Here is a 22,299-nt window from a genome sequence, read left to right as displayed (position 1 = left end):
AATTAACAGTAGTAATATCATGGGCTAGAAAGGAGGCCATGCTACAACCAGGTCTGTCTTACGGCATTACTTTACACAGTTAGCCTCTGCAAGCCTCTTTTTCACCTTCCCTCTAACATTTTTCAAATTCTTTAAGTTGATTCACAGCACAATCATTTTACCTCTTTCTTGCCAATATTTCCTACTCCAATAATCTTTACTGAAGGGTTTATCATTCCACTGAAATGTTGATTCCAAAATGCATCTTTCAGAATGCATTATTACTACATGTAATGTCATCTTGCTAACCACCAGTCATGCCATTTTCAGAGTTTACATGTGCTATCCTACTTCTGGTGTTAACATGTGCTATTAATAATGATACTTTTCAACACTTCTGCCCACAAGCTATCATTAATAGCTTTTAAAGCTACTTGAAAGAACAAGATCACTCAGTGGTACGATTATAATTTTAACTACCCAGTATGACACAACAAAGGAATCAAGTCTTCTGAAAAATCCCCAGAAAAATACAAATTAATACCAAAGTCTGATTCAAAAACTCACCTGGGCTATCAGTAACCTGCTAACATTTTTGCTCAAAAAGATGCATTTGACTAATGGTATATAAAAATACTGCAAAACTGTCTTTCAGAGTGCTCATCTAGTGTTTTGCAAAGAAAAAATTCACAATGATAAAAGATTTTGCAAATATGATAAAAGGATTTTAAGTTGAATGAAGTTTAGGATACAGAACATGGGAATGAAAGAAATTTTTTGGAGTTAGGGAGTCAGTTTTCTGGTAGTTAAACTACTATACCTTATAATTGCATTCATCAAATTTTTAAGTTTCATCTTCAGAAAACAATGGCAATCTTTGCCTGATTGTGACACCTGACATTTAGAAAAGGGAGTCATGAAGTTGTACGCACTACATGCCATGCATTGTAAATTCAACAGCAACTGGAATTAAAGATGCTACTGAGCATAGAGAGGTACCAAAATCAGGGTTTATCAGAACCAAAATGCTGAACAAACCTGTAACAGGCTGTAGGTCAGTAATGGAAGACAATAAAATTCACCTTTCAAAATCAGTTCATTCAATTAGCAGAGCTGTATTTTAGAATTTATCAGAAAACTGTCCTCACAGATTTTTTTTTTTTAAAAAAAAAGCACTCTTGCGAAATGAAACAAATGGCATGATATATAATGTAATTAAAACATTTTGTAGTAAGAAACAAGAACATACTCCTCAAAAATTTGCATTTTATGTTATATATGCACCTAGAACATCTGCTATGCCACTGAGACAGGTGTATATTAATATGGATATCTAATCGTATTGCTAGATTGCTAATGGCTCAGTAATCCATCTTCTAAATACCACACAAGTTTCTGATTATATGTTGAACCAGTTATCAAAATATTTCCAGCGAATTACTTCTTTACCTCTATGGCCTCTGAAAAGCACCATTAACTTGCAGTTGTGTTTCAACAATGTACAATTCTACCATAGCAATACTTACAACATGTTGTGTTTATAATATGCATGTTGTATAAAAGACTTAAAGTCACTTCCTTTAATATAACTAACATGAAAATCAGCTAAAATTAATAGAGATGTAGTTTGATATAAGAGATCTCTTGAAACAATATGTTCTATGGTAAGGCTGATGACCACGAACCAGGTGACTCAGCTGGACACTACTCCTTTCAGTTATCTTCAGGAACATATAGATCCTAAATACTACTTCCTCATGCAGTAGCCCACCCTAAAATTTTTATGCCTTGCAACCTGTTTTTTCCTCTCAGTTGGGTTCTTATGTCTAGAGGAAAGGACATAAGAAAAATCAAAATAGGATACTGATTTTTAAATTTTCTTTTTCAACTTCAAAATCTCCAAGTAGAATATCTCAGGTCTTCCTGCCACCGTACTACAGATTATGTTGCTTATTTGAAATGCTGGCATTTAGTTAGAGAGTTAATTAGTTAGACTATTAGACAATTCAGTTAATTATTGAAATATCTGATTACAGCCGATTACAGTGTTTTAAGATTCCCCAAACTGTAGAAATAATAATGTTTTATTAAATTAAAGATCATATTATCCTTTTCTATTATCTCAGCCATTAATTACTGATGTGCAATTCACATTTGTACTCACCTTCTCTGTGGACATATGCTCTTACCAACTCTTCTCTTAATTAATTTCTAAGCCCTTATGAAGGTACAGATGAAGCTTACTTTATTATAAGTAAGTTCACAAAAGATGAACAAGCTGGACTTACTGGGTTAGAATTTTTGAATTCCCTTGATTTTTCTGATACTACTTCAGCCCCATTTATTTTCTACTAGACACTGTCTAGCTCACTGACAAGCTGCTGTTTCACGTGGCACTGCCCCAGAATCAGACTAAAAGGCAACAGAAGCTCTTCAAAGTGTTGCCTTGGACACCAGATATGACCAGAATCCTTAAGACACAACTCTTCAGAGCTAAAATACCACCTAGTATCATCCTATTTGTTGCTTTTCAAGGGTTGGGGGTTTTGGGTTTGTTTGTGGTTTGGTTTTTTTTGAGTAAAACCAGTAAATACATTTTTTACTTTTACTTCCTCCATATTAAAATTGCCTAATGGGCATGACCAGAAGCAGCAATTTCAGTCACAGGTAGTCTTCATGACTGCACTACTTAGTTGACTCTTACTGAAAAAGGACCTGGCTTTAAAATGCTATGCAAAGAGCAAACTAATTTCAGATTTTTAGAATAAAAATACATACTTTGAATAATGAAAAAGAACAGTTTTAGAGACAGACTGTATTGTATTTTCTTTGTACTTTATCAATTTGATACTTGTCTTGTTCAGGCTTTGGAAAACAAGTAAGTAAACAAATTCTTCTTTATACTGTTGATTATGAACAGCTCTGTAGCACCAAAGGAGAAGGGCCACGATGCTCCCATCCTCCCAAATCTCCCACATTTTTCATGGTGGGCTCACCTCATCACTCTTAACTACTTATGTAAACACAGCGTAACATAGAGCGTGTTTGAATGAAATCTTTGTATTGTCAGCCTCAAGCATTCAAATATCATGAGTTAGGCTCCAAAATATCACAGAACTGGAATAAATGCCATGACACTTAAAATAATAAATCTGAGGTTCTTTGTATTTACTTTCTGTTTTCCAAGCCTTCAAGGGTCACATTTTCGGGATTTGCTCAACAGCCATGAAACTTAAAAAACGCTCGAGGTACGTTTCATCTGTAACAACATATCTCAAATGCCAATACATGAAGAAATATACATAGAAAGACTTTTAATAATGTTGTGAGTCGTCAACACTGACTATATGAGTCTAAGAAGAGAGGAGTTAAGACATGGAAGGTCTTAATTCCTGTTCTGCTCATCAAACATCAGTAAGAAAGCTCTCTCACAGCCATATGGTGGTGAGAGATAAGTGGTAGTATGAGAGGAGGATGTGGTCACTGGCTAGAGCTACCACTGATGAAAAAAAAAAAAAAGAGCAAAGACGTCGAGAAAATTATTAACATGGGTGCTGTTTGCTAGAATGTGTACCCTCTGGCTGAGAGTTCTGTCTGCTCATAACGGTGTACAAAGCTGCTTAGCTCACTTTACACACACACACACATCCCCCATCTTAAGGAATTTGCTACTGACTGGCAATAGAGAGCACTCATCACTCCTGCTGCAGAATGCTGGGGGTGAGGAAGGGATTTCCTTCCCTGCAGTGATGCAAGAACTCACCCACTGAAATGCTTGACTGCAGAGACTGCAAACTAGAGCCAGAATTTGGGTCTTACATACATCATCCCTTACTGATTTGAACTGCCTGGTGCAACCTCAGCAAGACAGGCCATTCCTGGTTATAATTAATTATGTACTTCAAAGGTTTTCTTAACAACCAAGAAGACTACAAACTTTTCTTCATGGACACACAGTTTCTGCAGAAAATTATATTGAACACAATTAACACAATTCAAGAGGTCAAGTTACTTGCCATCAGCAAGTGTCACTGTCACTTTGCTATGTCAAGATGAAAGCACTGGGAAAGCTGTTTGGCACAGGCTCTCTGGTGAATGAGACTTTTAAACTATATCACAGTAGCTGAAATTTCCTAGGACTGAAAGGGGGGAGTATCCTCAGAGTATTTCAGTCAAATACAACATGCCCAAAAAGTAACATGATACATCTGAATAAAACCCACCACTTTGTCTATTTTTTCCATCAGAATTAAACCATACTTTATCCTAAGGCCTAAAACTATAGCTGCAGCTTGTTTCCTCAACATACAGGACTTAAATTTGAAGAGAACTTCTGGAGTAAGTTACTGCCTTGGCAGGCAATGCAGTACAGACAGCTGCTGGTTCACTGAAATCCTGAGGGTTTCTGCTCTGAGGCTTGTGCTCTGTCCCAGGCCATGAGAAGTTCTCTTTCTATATTAATAACCCTGCTTTATTGATGAGAAAAGCTGCTTTTATCACAGTTAAGCAAGCCATTAAACAGCCATATTTACTTACATATTTATCTTTACATTTATAAATGGTCCTCTCACTGCAAGAACAGAATTATGGGGCTGTACAGCTTTTTAGCATGGCTTGTCTTAAGATTGGTTGGAAAGACAATTCTTCCAAATTTTGTTAAAGTACTAGTAATATTCACTCAGTCACACACTGCACAGCCTGAGTCTGAAAAGGAAACACATGATGCGGGCTCCACACTGCAGCAAAGATGTAAAGAACGGCACTGTGATTGAGAAACTTAGTGGGGACTTCCCTCTACAATATTTCCATAATACTTCTTCCTTCCACCCACCTTCTGTTTGCTTTGTCTATTGTCAGAAGCCAAAGTGAGCCCTTATCTGAGCACGTGGGAGAGCCAGGAGGTGATGTCCATTCCCCATCACAACAACTGGCTGTTCTTTAAATGCCAGCCAGATGTCACAAAGCCCACTGAGAGAGCTTTATGGTTATGGTGGGGCCTCAGGGCCTGCCATATTGTAGACAAGAACTGCTCCTGGAGAGGATTTGGTGGGCTACTCTGAAAGTGTCTTTTGAGGAAAAAAACCCAAACAAACCCCACAGTCAGTTAAAAACGGTGTAAGAAAAGAAAGATAAGATTCTCCAAGTAACTGACTCTCTTATTAATCCAGATCAAACTGCAAGTCCCAAAAGCAAAATTATGGCTTGTGTGAAAGAAAGCTGCAAAAAACCCACATGTGAAAACAGAACACTCTTGACACAGGTAAGCTGCAATGATTAATCTGGATATGACCAACACATTTATAGCCGCTGAATATTTAGAAATGCGAAAAACACATTTTAGGCATAAAAGGAAAATTAGAGGAAATACTGAGTGAACACTTGCAATACCCCTTCCAACTGCAGTAACTTCTTAGGCAGCAACATTTTCCTGCCATATCAAAACCCTTGGGGTAACATAGCACCAAGCTCTCACAGTTGCTAGTAACAAATGTCCAGCATGGGGTGCCTCCAGCCCATGCCTTCCTGTATAAGCACTGAGAACTCTTTCAGGAAATCACTTTTAGAATATCCATGTTATCCTCATCAGCTATCTCTGACTGGCCCACTTGAAAAGCAATAGACAGAGACCAGACAGCATTAATGAGGACATTCGAGGGAGAAATGGAATCATGTATATTCCAGTACAGAAACCTTGAAGTGCTAAATTAACTGGGAACTCTGATCTGTTTATAACTATTTAGCAAAAAAAAAAAAAACAAAAAACATGTTATTTAAGAGCAGAGCATTACAATATGTCTCGCAATTACCACAGGCCCATTCACACAGAAGAGGCATCTCAGCCACTACTCACTGAAGAATATGCTGCTCTGCACAGATTCAGCCAACAGGAAAAAGATGTTTAAACCAATGAACAAAACTCTGAAAATAAACCACCGCCTAATGCTAAATATAAATCAAAGGTGTTAGCGTAAATGGCCAAGTATTTTCTTAATTTTCATTATTATAGTTCATTAAAACTGGTTTAACTTTCCAACCCGTAAGTCTCTCTCTCCCTTTTCCCTTTCCCTTCTGGGGGCAGGGAGGAGGGTTAATAGGGAGCATCTACCACTGGTTTAATAGTCAGCACAGCCTTAAATTGTGACACCGCCTCAGGATAGCAAAAGAACTAGTGATCAAGTCATCCAGGTGGAAGTGAGAAGCTGACCTGAATGGTGAAATGCAGAAACTACATTCCTCTGCTTCCTCCTTCTCTGACGCAACACTAATCAGAACCCCACTATCTCCACAGTACCAAGCATTCCTGGGGGTAGGCATGTGGGACCAAGTGCGCTCACGACCCCCCTCCCCTCCTCCTTTACAGCTCTGGTTGTATTTTACTTATTTTGCTTCTCAGTATGGTGATGACATGCGGCGTTCCCATAAATCTAAAGACAACCTCAATGACAATGTCAGCTACTTATTTTAAGGAAATAATAGAGGTGCATATGTAGGGATGATTGCAATGGTCTGTGAAACAAGTATGACTACAGTAGGTATCTTTAAACAATAGCTTTTCAATAAGTTTACTATGAAATGAAGATACCCTGCTGAACTCTGAGACTCCTTCCATTAACTCTCAGCCACCCAGGGAATACTGAACAGTGTCACTCCTTCCCTCTGCCACCACAGAGCACACACAACTAGTGGAATTGTTTGATCCACTACTTGCTGACAATACCGATAGCTCTCAGATGACCTTAACAGTTCAGGATTGAGACAGGTATGGGAAAAGATTGTGAAAGAAAATCTTGCATGACGTGGATATTCCCAAGTATCCAGATGATGTTTACTCACATTAAGGTCACACACCCTCCATACCCCCAGATACTGACCTCTCCAAGTGGTCAACTGGCTGCAGTCATTCTATAGATCAGCCTTGAAGCAGCAATAACTCCCATGGTCTGTGTCAGACAGAAGGGCATCTACTCTGCTTGTACTTTAACCTGGCTTATGAAAAACAAGATCTGGTGCAGGGAGGCAGCACTGTGCTCTGAGCAGGTATTTGGGTGAACATGCCTCACTGCAATAATGCTGATTGGCGGCCATCTGGCTTACAGAAGATCTAGCGCCAGAAGCCAGTCCATCCAAACACAAGCTTTGACCATCATTTCTCATCTGACCTTCTTTCCAGCAAACCAGAGGTATGTCTCTACACAAAACACAAGCCACAACAAGGGAAATGCCACCTTTATACTAAGAAAGCTGCAATCTGCTCTCAGCTGGTGCCAGCGCAGTCAGCAGTTTGGGCCAGAGGCTCAGCACAGGCATACCTCTTTCTGCCCTACAGTATTATGCCTCAAAGGTGTCAAGAGTATAGCAGGATGGAGAGGCAAAACTATTTGCTAACCTTTATGAACAGTAGTACTATATCAGGTCTGAGGCATATTAAGAGAAGCTGAAAGCCACTACCAGTGCCCTTTTAAGGAGAAAGACAGAGTTTTAATTCCCAAGGGTACCAAAACAGCCGCCACTAAGGCACTGAATAAAAAATGTGTGTTAAAAAATGCTGTATAGTGTTGAAGAAAAAAGTGTGAAAACCATTGGCAGGCTGTGTGAACCCTGAAAGGCCCTGGTTTAATTAAAAAAGGTTGGAACAGACTCCAGTCATATTTTTAGCAGAAAACACAGCAGTTCAGCACTGTTTCCATTGTTCACCATGCTCCCAAGGTGAGCATTTGTGAATAGTTTTTCTCAGAAGTATGCATATTCAAAAAAGAAACCTAAACTAAAAGGATACTAAATAAAATGAATCGTATAGAAAATACAGTAAGGCTGCTTGTAGCCTGCACCTTCTGGGAACAATTGTGTTTTATTAGACGGCAACTCCATCCTAGGCTGACTCTTGGCCATAAAGAACCCAAAGGTTCAACTGAGATTATTTTCTGTGCATTGATCACTCAGACAGAAGAAAGTCAGACATTTGGCAGGGTGAACAGGGCGAGGAGGAACAATACAGGTGAGCTGATTTTATGAAGATGAAGGCCTTATCTCTCTGAAATTACCATGGCTTCATCTGCAGAGGAGGGTGACGATAGCAAGTGCTATAGTGCTGTCAAACAACTGGTCTGTAACTCAGTTTAGGAAAAAGGGGAAAATAATAGTAAAATAATCCTTTAGGAAAGACTGAAGTCATATACTGAAAAGAAAATTCTAACCATACTTCCTCTCCCCATCCTATAATGTACTTCTGATATAGCAAATGACCAAAGCCAGGCATATACTTTAGAGAGCCTCTAGCTGATTTGGATATGGCTGGGTACCCCCATAAAATCTGCTTTTTAGGGTGTGCTGTGCCTTCACCTCATCTACATGTAAAGGATATGGGTTATGTCCAGAACATGAAGGGCCAAAGCCTACTTTTTCTCCAATGCTTATGACTTACTGTACACGTGAATGTAAAAGAAGATAATTTGCTTAAAGTAACTGATTCTTATAAAAATATTACAAAATCTGTGCTTTGGAAAATATGACTTATGGCCTCAAAATTTTTCCATGTTTTACATTCTGATAAAGAAGCTTTGCAATACAAAGTTGATAGTGTTGCTTCTAATGGTAAAGAAGAGGGAAGAAGATGGCAGAAGTCCCTGACTACAAGGCGTCCTCATTCCCCTTTCTCCAGACTGCCCACTTGCCTCCTCACTAAGATCAGAGCAGCAGCCCAGAAAACAACACCCCTTTACTAGATTCATCTCATCCTGGTAATCACGAGCAAACCTCGGAAGAGGATCTGCAAATTGTGGTGACCAGCCCTGCAAAGCCTACTCAGCATCAAAAGCACTTCCCTTTCGCTTTATAAAATAAGATCCCACTGATCTGTTTCCCTTCTATCTCACTATCTGCAATTACAGTTTGCCTTCTTTCTTTTAAAAGTTACTACTCATGCTTATGTACCCACATAGGGTACTACCTGTATTATCAAGTTCACAAACTCTGCCTTGACAATTAAACTCCAGTCTTCTATTTCACAAACACCAGCCAGGTCAACAGTCCACTAACTGCCATAAATCCATTTTTCTCACCCTTGGACAATAAACAGCCAAGAGAAATGCGGGTGTACATCATACTCTGAATGTGACTGATCTCTTGTAGAAGTAAGCAAACCTTTCAGATGACTCAGCATTACATTCACAGCAAAAAAAAGTAACTAATATTTAATGTCATATTTCTGGTCATAATTAATTCGCTGGTGTGCCTGCACTTCCAATGAAGGGACTGATAACTGCAAAAGTTTTTAGTCTTTATTTCTTGGAAACATTCCAAAGGTTTAAATTTCTAATTTCTGCTAATTAATTCTGGAGGAACCTGAACATATGGTGTTATAGCAAAAAATATATAGCATGTACAAAATATTGCATATAAATTCCATAAAAATAGGCCTACATTTTAAAGGGGAAAAAAGCTGGGAGAGGTGCTTTGCCTTTTTAATGACTACTTCTTTATTTCTCTAGGAGATATTGCTGGGCGTTCTTACCCAACAACAGCTTGAGCAAAATAAACAGAAAAACAAGCCCTGCATCAAGCCATTAACATTCAAAAGGCAGGCTCAATGATGTGCCAGTTGGAGAATGCTACTAAAACTGTCACTTACCTGAATGTGATCATAAGAACACCAAACTGTAATATGTCACTCATCATGACCTCCTATCCAGTTTGGACATTTTCTTCTTGGCTTCCCCTTCTGGGGGGGCCTGAGCCATCAGAACAGACCGAGAAAATAGGTCCAGTACTATTCAAATATATTCATTAATGACTTGGATGAGGGAATAGAGTGCACTGGCAGCAAGTTCGCTGATGACACCAAACTGGGAGGAGTGGCTGACACACCAGAAGGCTGCGCAGCCATTCAGAGGGACCTAGACAGGCTGGAGAGTTGGGCGGGGAGAAACTTAATGAAATATAACAAGGGCAAGTGTAGAGTCCTGCATCTGGGCAAGAACAACCCCATGTATGAGTACAAGTTGGGGACAGAGCTGTTGGAGAGCAGCGTAGGGGAAAGGGACCTGGGGGTCCTAGTGGACAGCAGGATGTCCATGAGCCAGCAGTGTGCCCTTGTGGCCAGGAAGGCCAATGGCATCCTGGGCTGTATTAGAAGGGGTGTGGTTAGCAGGTCGAGAGAGGTTCTCCTCCCCCTCTACTCTGCCCTGGTGAGGCCGCATCTGGAATATTGTGTCCAGTTCTGGGCCCCTCAGTTCAAGAAGGACAGGGAACTGTTGGAGAGAGTCCAGCGCAGAGCCACGAAGATGATTAAGGGGGTGGAACATCTCCCTTATGAGGAGAGGCTGAGGGAGCTGGGTCTCTTTAGCTCAGAGAAGAGGAGACTGAGGGGTGACCTCATTAATATTTATAAATATGTAAAGGGCAAGTGTCATGAGGATGGAGCCAGGCTCTTCTCAGTGACATCCCTTGACAGGACAAGGGGCAACAGGTGCAAGCTGGAACACAGGAGGTTCCACATAAATATGAGGAAAAACTTCTTTACGGTGAGGGTAACCGAACAGTGGAACAGGCTGCCCAGAGAGGTTGTGGAGTCTCCTTCTCTGGAGACATTCAAAACCCGCCTGGATGTGTTCCTGTGTGATATGATCTAGGTAATCCTGCTCCAGCAGGGGGATTGGACTCGATGATCTTTCGAGGTCCCTTCCAATCCCTAACATTCTGTGATTCTGTGTGAGAAAAGGGACAGAGGAGCAACAGCTCTACTCTGCTCCACTGCCATGGGCCTGAGTGCACCAACAGGCCTTAACAGTCCTGACCAGTCTCACCTGGGGCCTCCTCCCACAGCTCTGCCCATTGGCCCAAGAGCTCCATTTAATCTCTGGCCTGCACCCCTCCTAAGCCCTGACCTGAACCACAGGGATACCTGTCTCCAGCTGTGCCCTCTGGATGGACTTTGGACCTACCTCGCCAGTAGCTTGACTCCTAGATAGACCCCTCATGCACATGCTGGAGTTTGCCTTTGGCTCCTTCTCCTTTTGCTCCCAGATGGACCATACAGCTGCTTTACTGCTTACCTTGCCTGGGACTGGTGATGGATCTTGTTACCAGCACTCTGTGCTCCTTGCTACGTTCTGATGCTGTGCTCAGTGCAAGCTGTGTCTGCACTGGGATTACCCTTGGATCCTGGCTTGCCTCCCTTAGGGAGCAGCTGGCCCTTGCTGCTCCCTGACACTGGCCTCTATCCTCATAACCTCAGGATCCTGCTGCCTCGAGGAGGAGGTGGAAGATGACCATGGATGGAAGCTGAGCAGCCCCAGTCAGAGTGGTGGTGCTGGCTGACCCTGCAGAAGCCCGCAACTGAGCGGGCAGCTGTTACCTCTGGGGTGCTCAGCTTCCCCTTGCCAGGGAGTTGACCCACTTCTGCCCATGCCTGCTAAATGGTGAACGTCTACAGAGCACAACCGGAACTGCTGTGAGGTGGCACTGCATCTAGCTTTACGCTGGGCCTGATGCTGCTCATACAGGTACATTGTTGCCTTGGTCTGTCATGCCCAAAGCAGACTGCCCTGCCACAGGCTTCCCAGCTGCCTATGAAAGCTGGCCTGGAAGCTGTTAAATTACTGCATGAGCCCCTCTTGCTTTACACGCCTTATGTCTCTGTTGGCAGGAGCTAATACTTGGGAGTCCTGAACTCACTTTGTCCTCTGAGTATAGTAGTCCCAAAAGATGGCTCTTTCTGGCACAAGAGATACAATCCCATTTTAATGACAAGTTGTATTTGCTGTAACATATGCTGTGACTTTGGAATTGATTTGTGTCTAGTCCTGGATGGATTTATACCGATGGGTAGATAGATCAGTTTATCTGCCTTATTCATGATTTTGCTATATTTGAGTATATCCCCATTTTATTAAGATGTCTTTGGCTATGGACATGAAGCATGAACATTAGCTCATTAACCTCCTTGCCCAATGAAAAAACATCTCTTTATCCCTTCACTTTTTTGCCTCAACTTTTATCCTAGACTGGTAGCAAGTACTATTATGTACCCTGATATAACTGTTAGACTATTTGTAAGATTGTTAAAAATGCAAGGAATTCATTGAAATCTTGCAGAGGAGTAGAGGAAAAATAAGTGAAGTAGCAACAGCTGTTACTTATCCGATTTCTCGAGGACCCAGTGTTTTCAAGAAAATGCTAGTTACACTTACAGATACTGAGATGGGGGGTCTAGAATTATTTTTGTGTTCCTACTAGTATAGTTTTGTCCTATATATACAATTTGTTTATCTATACATAAGGTATAACTAACATGTCAGCACAAACAAAGGATTTATACAGAAACAGCAGAATTAAGAGGCTCACTGTTTAAAATGGAGCATATTTTCTTGGTCTTATATTTATAAAATTCTTTTAGGATGTGGAGCATGTAATTGCTCTAATCAGAGGAATTAATCTTCACAGCTTCCATGACTATGAGGCATTCTACAGCATGAAAGAAATTATTCAGAAATGGCTTTGAAGAGACCAGCAGTAAGTCAACTAAAAACATCACAAAAGCAAACCATCACCAGCATTTTTAAGTTAAGGAGTTTTACATAGACTTTTAACCAGATGACTAGTAGAATTCTCTTTGTGAGAGAATGTGTCTGAATTTCTGCCTGTATATATGAAATTTAAAAGTTACTTTCTATTCCAGCTGGCAAGACACTCTTTGCTTCCAATCAATAAAAATATTCTTTTAAAAGAAGAACTTCATGTCTATGTGAAAAAGGCTCCAGTTCTGAGCTCTGCTACTTGTATCAATAACTGGTTTTCTTGCAGGAAAAATAAGAACTAAAAAAACCGTTTGCAAGCATTTGCAATATGTAAGTTGAAATTAGGAAGATCAAATATCAAGCTAAAAGAATTTTTGCCACTTGTCTAAGTGTAACTGTAAAGCTCGATAATAAAAAAAGCATTATGTTCGCTTCCAGTTTTGATCCAAAGAAATGAAAGTTTCACAAAGAAAGTGTCTTTTTAAACAAAACAGTTCTTAAATAAAAGACCAAACTCTGAATGCCTCACCCTTCGAAGGAAAGAGGCCATTAGAAAAACAGTGAAATAATTACACATGCTTATAGTGTAGAAAGATATCCACAATGTAGTTATGTCACTGAGAGAAGGAAAAAATAGTAACAGAACATCCTTCTGTCCTGATTTTTTGCTGATGAGCCTGTCTTCCCAGTATGATTGCTCGGTCAGTGAACAATTTCAGGGAATTAGAATTCTATCTTAGAATTCTATCCTTCTCCCCATGTAGGGGAGAAAACATCAGCTCACACAGATCCAACAGTGATTCAGTAGTAGAACAGTTCCAGCAAATTTTGTGAAATTACCTTACCCCAAACTAATCCTTTCCATTAAAGCCTTACTCTGAAATCACAACTTAACTCACAGATCAGCATTTTTCTTTCTTTTCAGAACTGGAAGCAGAATCACAGAATCAATCAGGTTGGAAAGAGCCCTCTGGGATCATCGAGTCTAACCGTTGCCCTGACACCACCATGTCAACTAGACCATGGCACTAAGTGCCATGTCCAGTCTTTTCTTAAACACATCTAGAGATGGTGACTCCACCACCTCCCTGGGCAGCCCGTTCCAATGTCTAATGACCCTTTCTGAGAAGAAATGCTTCCTAATGTCCAACCCGAACCTCCCCTGGCGAAGCTTGAGGCTGTGTCTTCTTGTCCTACCGCTAGTTGCCTGGGAGAAGAGGCCGACTCCCACTCCGCTACAACCTCCCTGCAGGTAGTTGTAGACTGCAATAAGCGTAATGGCTTGAAGAGAAGATCAGGATTCAGAGAAGACAAAAGCAACTGCCTATGCAGCAGTTTAATAACCAAGAGTTACTAGGTAAACTATTATCATATGTTAACTGAATGATTTGAAAGTTAATAGCATCCATGGGGGGAACCTAAGTACCTGCTGTATTCCAGAAGCTTTTAGTTTTGAGTAACACATTTGAAACCTAAAACTTTAACAATGAACTTGAGAGACTGTGACAGAACAGTGACAATAATGTGTGATTAGATGTTCAAAAAAGCAGAAGCTACTCATCACATATCATAGTAATTACTACCATGAACCTGACACTGTCCTGGACCCACTGGAGTACATGCCAGGCACCAACTGCCAAAGAGCTTGCAAGCTAACACAGAAGAAGAAACAACAGACAGCTCCAAGCCAGTCTTCAAAAAGTTAAGGAGGATCTGCAGACCTACAGACTAAGGCCTCACCTCAGCCCTGGGGAAAATTATGGAGCAAGTCCTCATGGAAGGCATTTTGAGGGCCAGGTTATGATTAGGAAGGGCAAAGGGCAAATTGTGGGTCTGCTAAACCAATTGCCTTCTGCGATGAAATGGCTAGTTCTGTGGATGTGGGGACAGCAGTGGATGCTGATGACCTTAACAAAGCTTTGGAGTCTCCTACAGTATCCTTGCAGACAAACTGAAGAGACATAGCTAGACAGGTGGACTACAAATTGGGTGAAAAGCTGGATGGATGGTCAGTCTCACAGTGTAGTGGTCAGTGGTTCAAAGTTTAACTGATGAATTGTTAAAGCCATGTTCCTCAGTGGTTAATAGTGGAGTCAATGCTGTTTAACACCATCAATGACTTGGATGATGGGACAGAACACACCCTCAGAAATCTGCAGATGATACCAACTGGAGGTAGTGGTTGATACTTGAATGGCTGGGCTGCCATTCAGTAGGACCTCAGCAAGCTGGAAGAATGAGCTGACAAAACTTATGAAGTTCAACAAAATAAAACAAACGTTCCTGTACCTGGAATGGGACAACTCCATGTATCAGTGCAGAGGCAGAACTAACTGGTTGGGTAATAACTTTGCATAAAAGGACCTAACAAGAGTTACCAGTGTGCCCTTGCATAGAGAAGGCAAACCACATCGTGGGTGGTATTGTGATTGCTATGAGCTGACTGGAGAAAAGCAGTACTGAGTGAGAGATGAGAGAAAAAAGGTGTGCTTAAGGGTTTTGACAGTGAAGGCAGGTGGTTTGATGCAGTAGAGGTGAGAACAGAAGTATGTAAAAAGGCTGTGGTTAAAGGAACAGAGATGATGCAAAAGAAACAGGAGGTGCAAAAATGCAGATTCAAAAGAAAGACAATGCATATAGGCATGCGTATGTACCTACCCTCTTCCTACTCTGATGCTGACATGGAGTTTTAGTTTATCCATTCCCTTTAGTATCTCTAGTCCAGTTGTGAGCAACAGCAAAAAATTGTTTACTGAAGGTAAACACATGGTTTAGCTATATTTTGTCACAGTAATGTCACAGAGGAAAGAAAGCAATGTTATGCTCATTATTTTGGTCATTAGCTGTTCACTATATTGGTTTATAAGTATTTAGCATGCTTTGCCAACCTGCAGGACAGCTTCTTAACATTGTATTTTTTACTCTTCTCACCTAACCTCCTCTTCAGCTGCATACTGTTTATCCATTTAGAATCTGTTTGTGTCACAGTCTAAAAGTAAATTTTGACTTTGTAATTCCTAACAAATATCTAAAACAGACTGCATACATGATTTACCATGTTTGTGCAATAACAGTACCATTGATGTTAATTATGCACACTACTGGAAAAAAATCCACTCAACTTGCAGGCAAATTGGATATCTAAATACTTTGAGTAAGACTCTGAGTAACAGAGACAAACTGTTTAAATTTTTTTTTTGCTTGAAAGACTTCATTTCACAAGGCAATTATCACTTTGAAATATATGGTTGTATAAAATAACTAACATATTTGGATGTCTACTTTTTTTTCAGAAATTTTACTATCAGAGGATGAATATTTAGCACTTACTTTTTAGAATTATATTGAGGCCACCAGAGTAGTGATTTCCATTTCTGATTAAGTATTTGCTGGTATATGTCTTTAGGGATCAGCTGAAACTATCTTTACTATAAAAGTAAAGAGCATCCACATGAGTATCATATGAGCTATCATATTCTATGTAAATATCATGAATAAAGACACAGTAATATCATGCATGAAATTCAGACTCAGAATATTTTGAGATGGGCAGGAGAACAGATACAGGATTTTTGCCTTCCAAATCCTCACTTATTTGTGAATGTTGAATTTGTACACATTTTAGAAGCTCTGTGACATTCAGGAAGAATGAGCAATATCAGCTGATTCGGTGTTACATGATATGATTTCACTTGACACACCTCAACAATTCATCACAAATCTGAAAGACCATGTTTCTACTGGAGGGCAACAACTGCCTGAAGCTACTACATGTAATTCTGGCAGGACAGTCAGTATCCTGCAAGTACTGCAAAATCTTAAATAACATTTACACTACTCTAGCTAATGCAATTCTGCCGCTCATTTTAACCGTGAAATTTATCTGCTTAATCGACCATGTTGTAACAAGTAAATCCTGGTGGTTGTTTATCAAAGCATGTATGACAAAACACATGCAAATATGCACACACAAATTGTACTTGCTTTAGAAATTAATTATATAAAGATGTTAAGATAAATTTAATTCAAGTAGAAGCTGCTCTTACAATAGAACCCTAAGCAGGGTTCACCTACTTTGCCCAAAGTAATTTTGTCCAAAATAACTCTGTCTTTTCTGATACCGCAGCTGGACAACATCACTGTTCACAAAACTTTTACAAACTTCAATCTTTGGGGGATTTTTGAAGAAATACTGAATTTTGAAGTGAAAGTTGTTTATTCTTTTATGTATCATATGACGCATGTTCTTTTTGCATCTTATGATGCAAACACTGAGTACCTGTGGACTCCCCGAAAGCATCCCAGACTGATTAAAGAAATAATGCTGACCTATGAATTCTCTGGTAAGAGCAAATGAGGGGAGGGAAATGGGAAATTTTTATCTGTATCTGACATTGAACTGTAGATGTAATGGCACTTAGTCAGTTCAGGGTTTTTAGTAATAAAGGTACTACTATCTTTTGTGGCAGTGACTGGCTGGGTTGATGACCAGGGAGCAGACAGAGTAGGAGAGCTGGGACATGTGAGTGATTTCCAGATGGGTGAGAGGAGCTGGATGGAACGGATAGAAAGGTGAGGGCTAGGAGGGGCCAGAAAAAGGCAAGGAAGTGGGTGGATTTTAGAGTGCAATGGAAAAGCTCCATAGTATTTCAGAAGCATCTGGCTGCTGAAGGGAAACTAGCAAGATCAAGGACAACTCCGAAGTGGAAAGGAACACCAGGAAAGTTAAATCAAATAGTGAGTTATGGTAAGGAGCTTCATGGATAAACTTGAATAGGAATAGAATCCCTCTTCTCTCCTCTTCTATCATCTTTTTCTCCCATGGTCTCTTTAAATCCCAGTAACTACAGAACTGCCATCTTGATTTCTCATCTTCTTTTTAGATCCCTCTCTTGCTTTCCCAAGAAAAGACCAGAAGACTAGGGAGAGCAGATGAAATAAGGCTGAAGACTGTGGCAGTTATCAGGTGAGGAGACTTGCTAGATTGGGTAGCTGCACTTGGTCTTAAGAGTACTACAGAAAGAAAATTTTAGGCTAAGCTTCAGTCCTTGGAAGTACTAGAGGTATAAACAGAATTGAATTTAGGTTTACTATAAGGATAAGGGGGGACAGCTTTTGGGGTATGACTTTACTAGATTTATTTTTCCAAGTCTTGTTAATTTGTTTTGCTATTTTCACTATTTTTCTAATTTTAACTCTGATATTGATGCCATTTTAGAAACAAATGTCAAGTATCAAGAGCAAATATGAGACATTTTCTGAACAGTTTGCTAAGAGTGGCACTTTTTTAATAAAAGTGTTCATATGACCCCATTTGGAATCTTAACAAACCTACAAAATAGGTAGGGGCAAAGGCCCACAGAAAACTGAAAGGGTTTGTCATAGACTTTTCAACCAGGCACTGTGAATCCTGAATCCACGGACTGCACACTGTTAGGACATGCTGTGAAAGAGCCTAGCAGAAGTCAAGTTACCAGAGCTGGTCCCTCCCTGGCATATCTTTACAATCGCCTCAGACATGGCAGGAAGCTCTGCCTGTATTTGAGATAAACATATAAAGACGCAGTTATTTCAAAAGCCCTGCAATAATATAATTTGAAAATTGTTAGAAAGCTTGCGGAAAAAAAGTATTTTTTTTCAGAGAAGAAAAATGAGTGCATTTGGGACACCGAATCAATGATGCATCCAAGCCTGTTTATTATCTACTTGTTCAGTTTCTGTAAAATACAGCTTTGGAAAATAGTAACTCTAAAAGTCAGAGGAGAGCTTTGAATTAATTGCTTAAAAAATTGTAACCAGCCTTTCTAAGACAACTCTGAGTCATACAGGCTGGTTGTACCCTAATGTAGTTCTTTGTAAGTGCTTCAGAGTCCCTTTTCCATGAAACTGTTTTCTTTAATGTCAAATCTTTTTAAGTTCACTTTTGTTCACAGGCCAAGATTTAAAACCAAAATACAGTGCACACTATCTGCTTCCCTGATAGATCCTATGCCCCAAATCCAAACTAGCCTCCCCTAAAAGTCTGCCTGTTTGGACACCAGTTCTATTCTAACCTTTCATGTAGATACCACTCATCAATACAATGAAACAATGTCACATATACTGAAGTCTAAGCAGCAAGTTGAATTAATTGACTGCTCTATGTTTCTATAGATTCTTTCCAGGAGTTACGTTCGCTTAAAAGCTCCATTTAAAGGAAGAAAACTCATTCATTGCTGAGACAGAAGCTATTCCTTTAAAATAGCGTATTCCCTCACAGCAGGACAGATCTGTTGCTGCTGAAACAGTGGAAACTCAAAACCAGAATGAACTACTTCTATTGCGAAACCAGTAGACATAAGTTTTGGACTAAGTTTTCAAGTCAGTAATGGTCCTTGTACAGCTATGGCACTTCAGATGTCAGCCACCTAAGACTGTTCCCTACGAAGGGACTTAGGCGCAACTGAGTGAACATCACAGCACTTAAATACATCTTCAGCAATCACCACATCACACACACTGCACTGTTAGACAGTGGGACACCCTGTAAATGAGAGTTAGGGGATTCAAAATGGGATCTATGCAAAACAACATGCTCATCATGAAGTCATCTAAGATGGCCAATAGGAAAAACTATGGACAAAGGAATCTTTGTATCTTGTCCTCACCCAGGAAACAGAAGCCTTTCACAAGCTGAACCAAGAACTGAAATCTTGCTTTCCCTTCTCTGTAATGTAACCGATAAACACTCACCACAGTGGCAGAATTTGGGCCAAGTCTAACTTCAGTGCATAGAAATATAAATCCATGTGTACTGTCACCTAAGAAATGTCATAATTGCTAGGCTACAGGGTACACTGTGTGTGAGGACTACAGAAATGATGGCTTTGTGGAACGGAGGAACCTAATATTCATCTTCCTGTCCCCAAACCATCCAATGAATATTTAACAGACAAATACATACACAGCTTTTGGAACAGCAATTGGAATCCCTGAACAGCAGCCAAGCAAACTCTTCTGCACAGGGAAGTATCCACAGTGTTAAAGTACCTCCCACGTGTCCTGATAATTTATAGCCTAATACGCTGGAAGGTGAAAGTACATGTAAACCCACTCTAGACAAAGAAACCAAATGTCCTGCTATCTTCAGTGAATCCCTAAGGTATCAGAGAACCAAACAAACCCTATTCTGTACAGTTTTACACAGCAGGCATTCAAAGGAGATGCGGATGTGCACTCTGGATAGATCCTGACCCAGTAAGGTGCTCTGAAAATGCCGAGCCCCTTTGAACAGAGAAGTGATAAAGCACCTCTCCTGCCTATTCAGAGTAGGATGGTAAGTGACAGGCTCAAGGGAACCCCCTCCCAGGCTTTGCTCATTTTTGCATAAGGCCAGAGGGCAAAGTATAGGTTTTCTGTTCAGCCATTGGGGAAGGTAGCAGAATCAAGCCAAGACGGTATTTCATGAGAAAGACAGACAAGGTGTTGTGGCTACAGGCTAAACACAGATAGAAAGCATCAGCAGACCCACTGATAACTCATCTGCTTCTCAGCTTCACTGAATGCCTTTGCTGTTGAAGCCATAGCAATATAGGAACAATTACACACTCCTTTTTGCCTTATTCACTGTAGGCCCCCTAAACAAACTAAAACAACAATCCAGTTCATTTTCAGCAAAGTAAAATTCAAGAAAGAAACCTCTACCAAGCTCTCATTTCTACCAGCAACAACCTTCAGCCAACAGACAGAATAAAATTGGCAGGAACTTCATATGTTATCCCCCAACAAGCAACAAGAAGTCCTAGGGGAGACGTTATCACTATGTTCCAGTATTTAAAGGCTGGTTACAAAGAAGATGGAGACTCCCTTTTTACAAGGAGTCACATGGAGAAGACAAGGGGTAATGGGTACAAGTTACTCCTGGTGAGATTCCAATTAGACACAAGTGGAAAATTTTTCACAATGAGAACAATCAGCCATTGGAATAATTTCCCCAGGGAAGTGGTGGATTCCCCAACAATGGACACTTTTAAGATTCAACTAGACAGGGTGCTAGGCCATCTTGTGTAGACCGTGCTTTTGCCAAGAAAGGTTGAACCAGATGATCCTTGAGCTCCCTTCCAACCTGGTATTCTACGATTTTACCAGAGTAATTCCAGAATTCTCTGTGGAATCTCTGGATATCAGCAACACTGGACAAAAGCTGCTCTTCGACTCAAAAGTGCAGATTATGCTGTGTTCAACTGAGAGCCACAGGAGTATGAACTGGCCTTGTTAATCTTGATTAATCTAAAGCTAATAATTTAAAGAATTTTGGTGAGAGAGGTGACTTTAGTTGTAAAGACTGACTTTATGGCACAATATGTTCTTTTTCAAAGGTCTCAATACGAATCATACACTCTTAAAAAGAATAAATGGGTTGCAGAGTTCAACATGCAGGTCTTTAAATCTCTCTCACATGAAGGTGAATTTGGAAAGTGCTAGCATGATAAAACGCAACTGTCTTTCCCAGAACAGGCCTAAGCTAGACCCCAGCTTTGTTACCTGGTTCAGTTCTATGCAATTCTGTTTAATTTACACATCTGAAGAATTGCCCAAGAGGCTTAGATTTTTCTTCATATCTTGCATGAAAGGACTTATTTTATGAGACATGAAGTGTCTTGCAAGAGTGGTTGTGTTTTAAGGCTTCACCTACCTATCAGCATATATTTTATTAGCAACCAGATGGAAAAACCCCAGACACCAATACCTCCCCCTTTGGTACAATTAATCTGATGAAATTTACTGAACATTTATTCAGTGCATGGCAGAAAAAGCTCCTGAACTTCAGATTGGCTCCTGTATACAAGTATCATAGAACATACACAGGCAGCAGAGAGAAGTATCAGCTTTGAAAGTGATCTGCTATAGGACACTTCATTCTTTAAAACTACATATAGCAGCACGATACAGTTCTGACAAAAGCAACAGCAAGTAAATGTGATATAAATATGCATGAGTCTGAACATGTACTGCAGACATATGCTCTGTACAGTATGTTTTATGCTTGACAGCATGGTATGGTACAAGTAGAAAGAACAGATGAGACAGAGCTACAGCTTAAAATCAAGATTATTTTGTTACTTTTCCCCTTTCATTAAGAGCAGAAATAAAGTGCTAAAAATGTGCAAAACCCCCAACCAACCAAATGAATAAAAGAAGAAAAGAAAAAAAAATAAATTAAGGACAAGCATAGTTTAAAACTTCAAACCTCCCTTCCAACATTTCAGTACTACTAGCTAGTGTGGTAAAGCTAACTACAGTAGCTTAGCCACTCAATTTTGTAAAGATTCTGGCACCTTACATTAAAAACTCAGTATTTCCTGCCATACCAATGTGATAATGACCTCCAACAATTACAAATATTGAAGACACTTTTTTTGTATAATTACCTTGTGAAGTCAGTCATCTCCATCATAATCACACACATCCTCTTGGCCAAAACAATGATGTCATTGCTGGTATCATCCCATATTTCAATCTCTGCATCAAGCTTACTCTTGACTTTTTTGAAGTCAGCCACTTGCTCAGCTATCTTTTCCTTTTCAGCCTCTGGCAGTTGAGTCATCTTGGCCTGAAACATAAAATAATTTGATTTACAAAACGTCTATGTCAGAGTGTTTTACTTTCTTTTAAACAAAACTACTAGATTTATTAATTATATAGTTTAAACACATCGTGGCCTGAGCACTTCTGAATTTCAAAATCTGTATGCTTTCATTGAGTTGGGCCAAATAAATTACCTCAGCGTAATGGGGACAGTGGTGTCCCTGAAACCGTTAATACT

General features: G+C 40.0%; 1 protein-coding gene across 4 annotated transcripts in view; it reads right to left on the bottom strand.

Annotated features, from left to right (window-relative positions):
- The window catches only part of CTNNA3 (catenin alpha 3), a 515,833-nt gene that overhangs the window by 54,291 nt on the left and 439,243 nt on the right, over window positions 1-22,299 (bottom strand). For all 4 annotated transcript variants that reach the window (XM_068416489.1, XM_068416488.1, XM_068416490.1 and 1 more), the window contains one exon: window positions 21,905-22,086. In XM_068416489.1, the coding sequence (XP_068272590.1) occupies window positions 21,905-22,086 (182 nt within the window). The remainder of the gene's footprint in view (window positions 1-21,904; window positions 22,087-22,299) is intronic.

This window comes from Nyctibius grandis, chromosome 20 (assembly GCF_013368605.1).
Source record: "Nyctibius grandis isolate bNycGra1 chromosome 20, bNycGra1.pri, whole genome shotgun sequence".
In the NCBI taxonomy this organism is placed as follows: Eukaryota; Metazoa; Chordata; class Aves; order Nyctibiiformes; family Nyctibiidae; genus Nyctibius; species Nyctibius grandis.
This window is presented reverse-complemented; position numbering and strand designations above follow the sequence as displayed.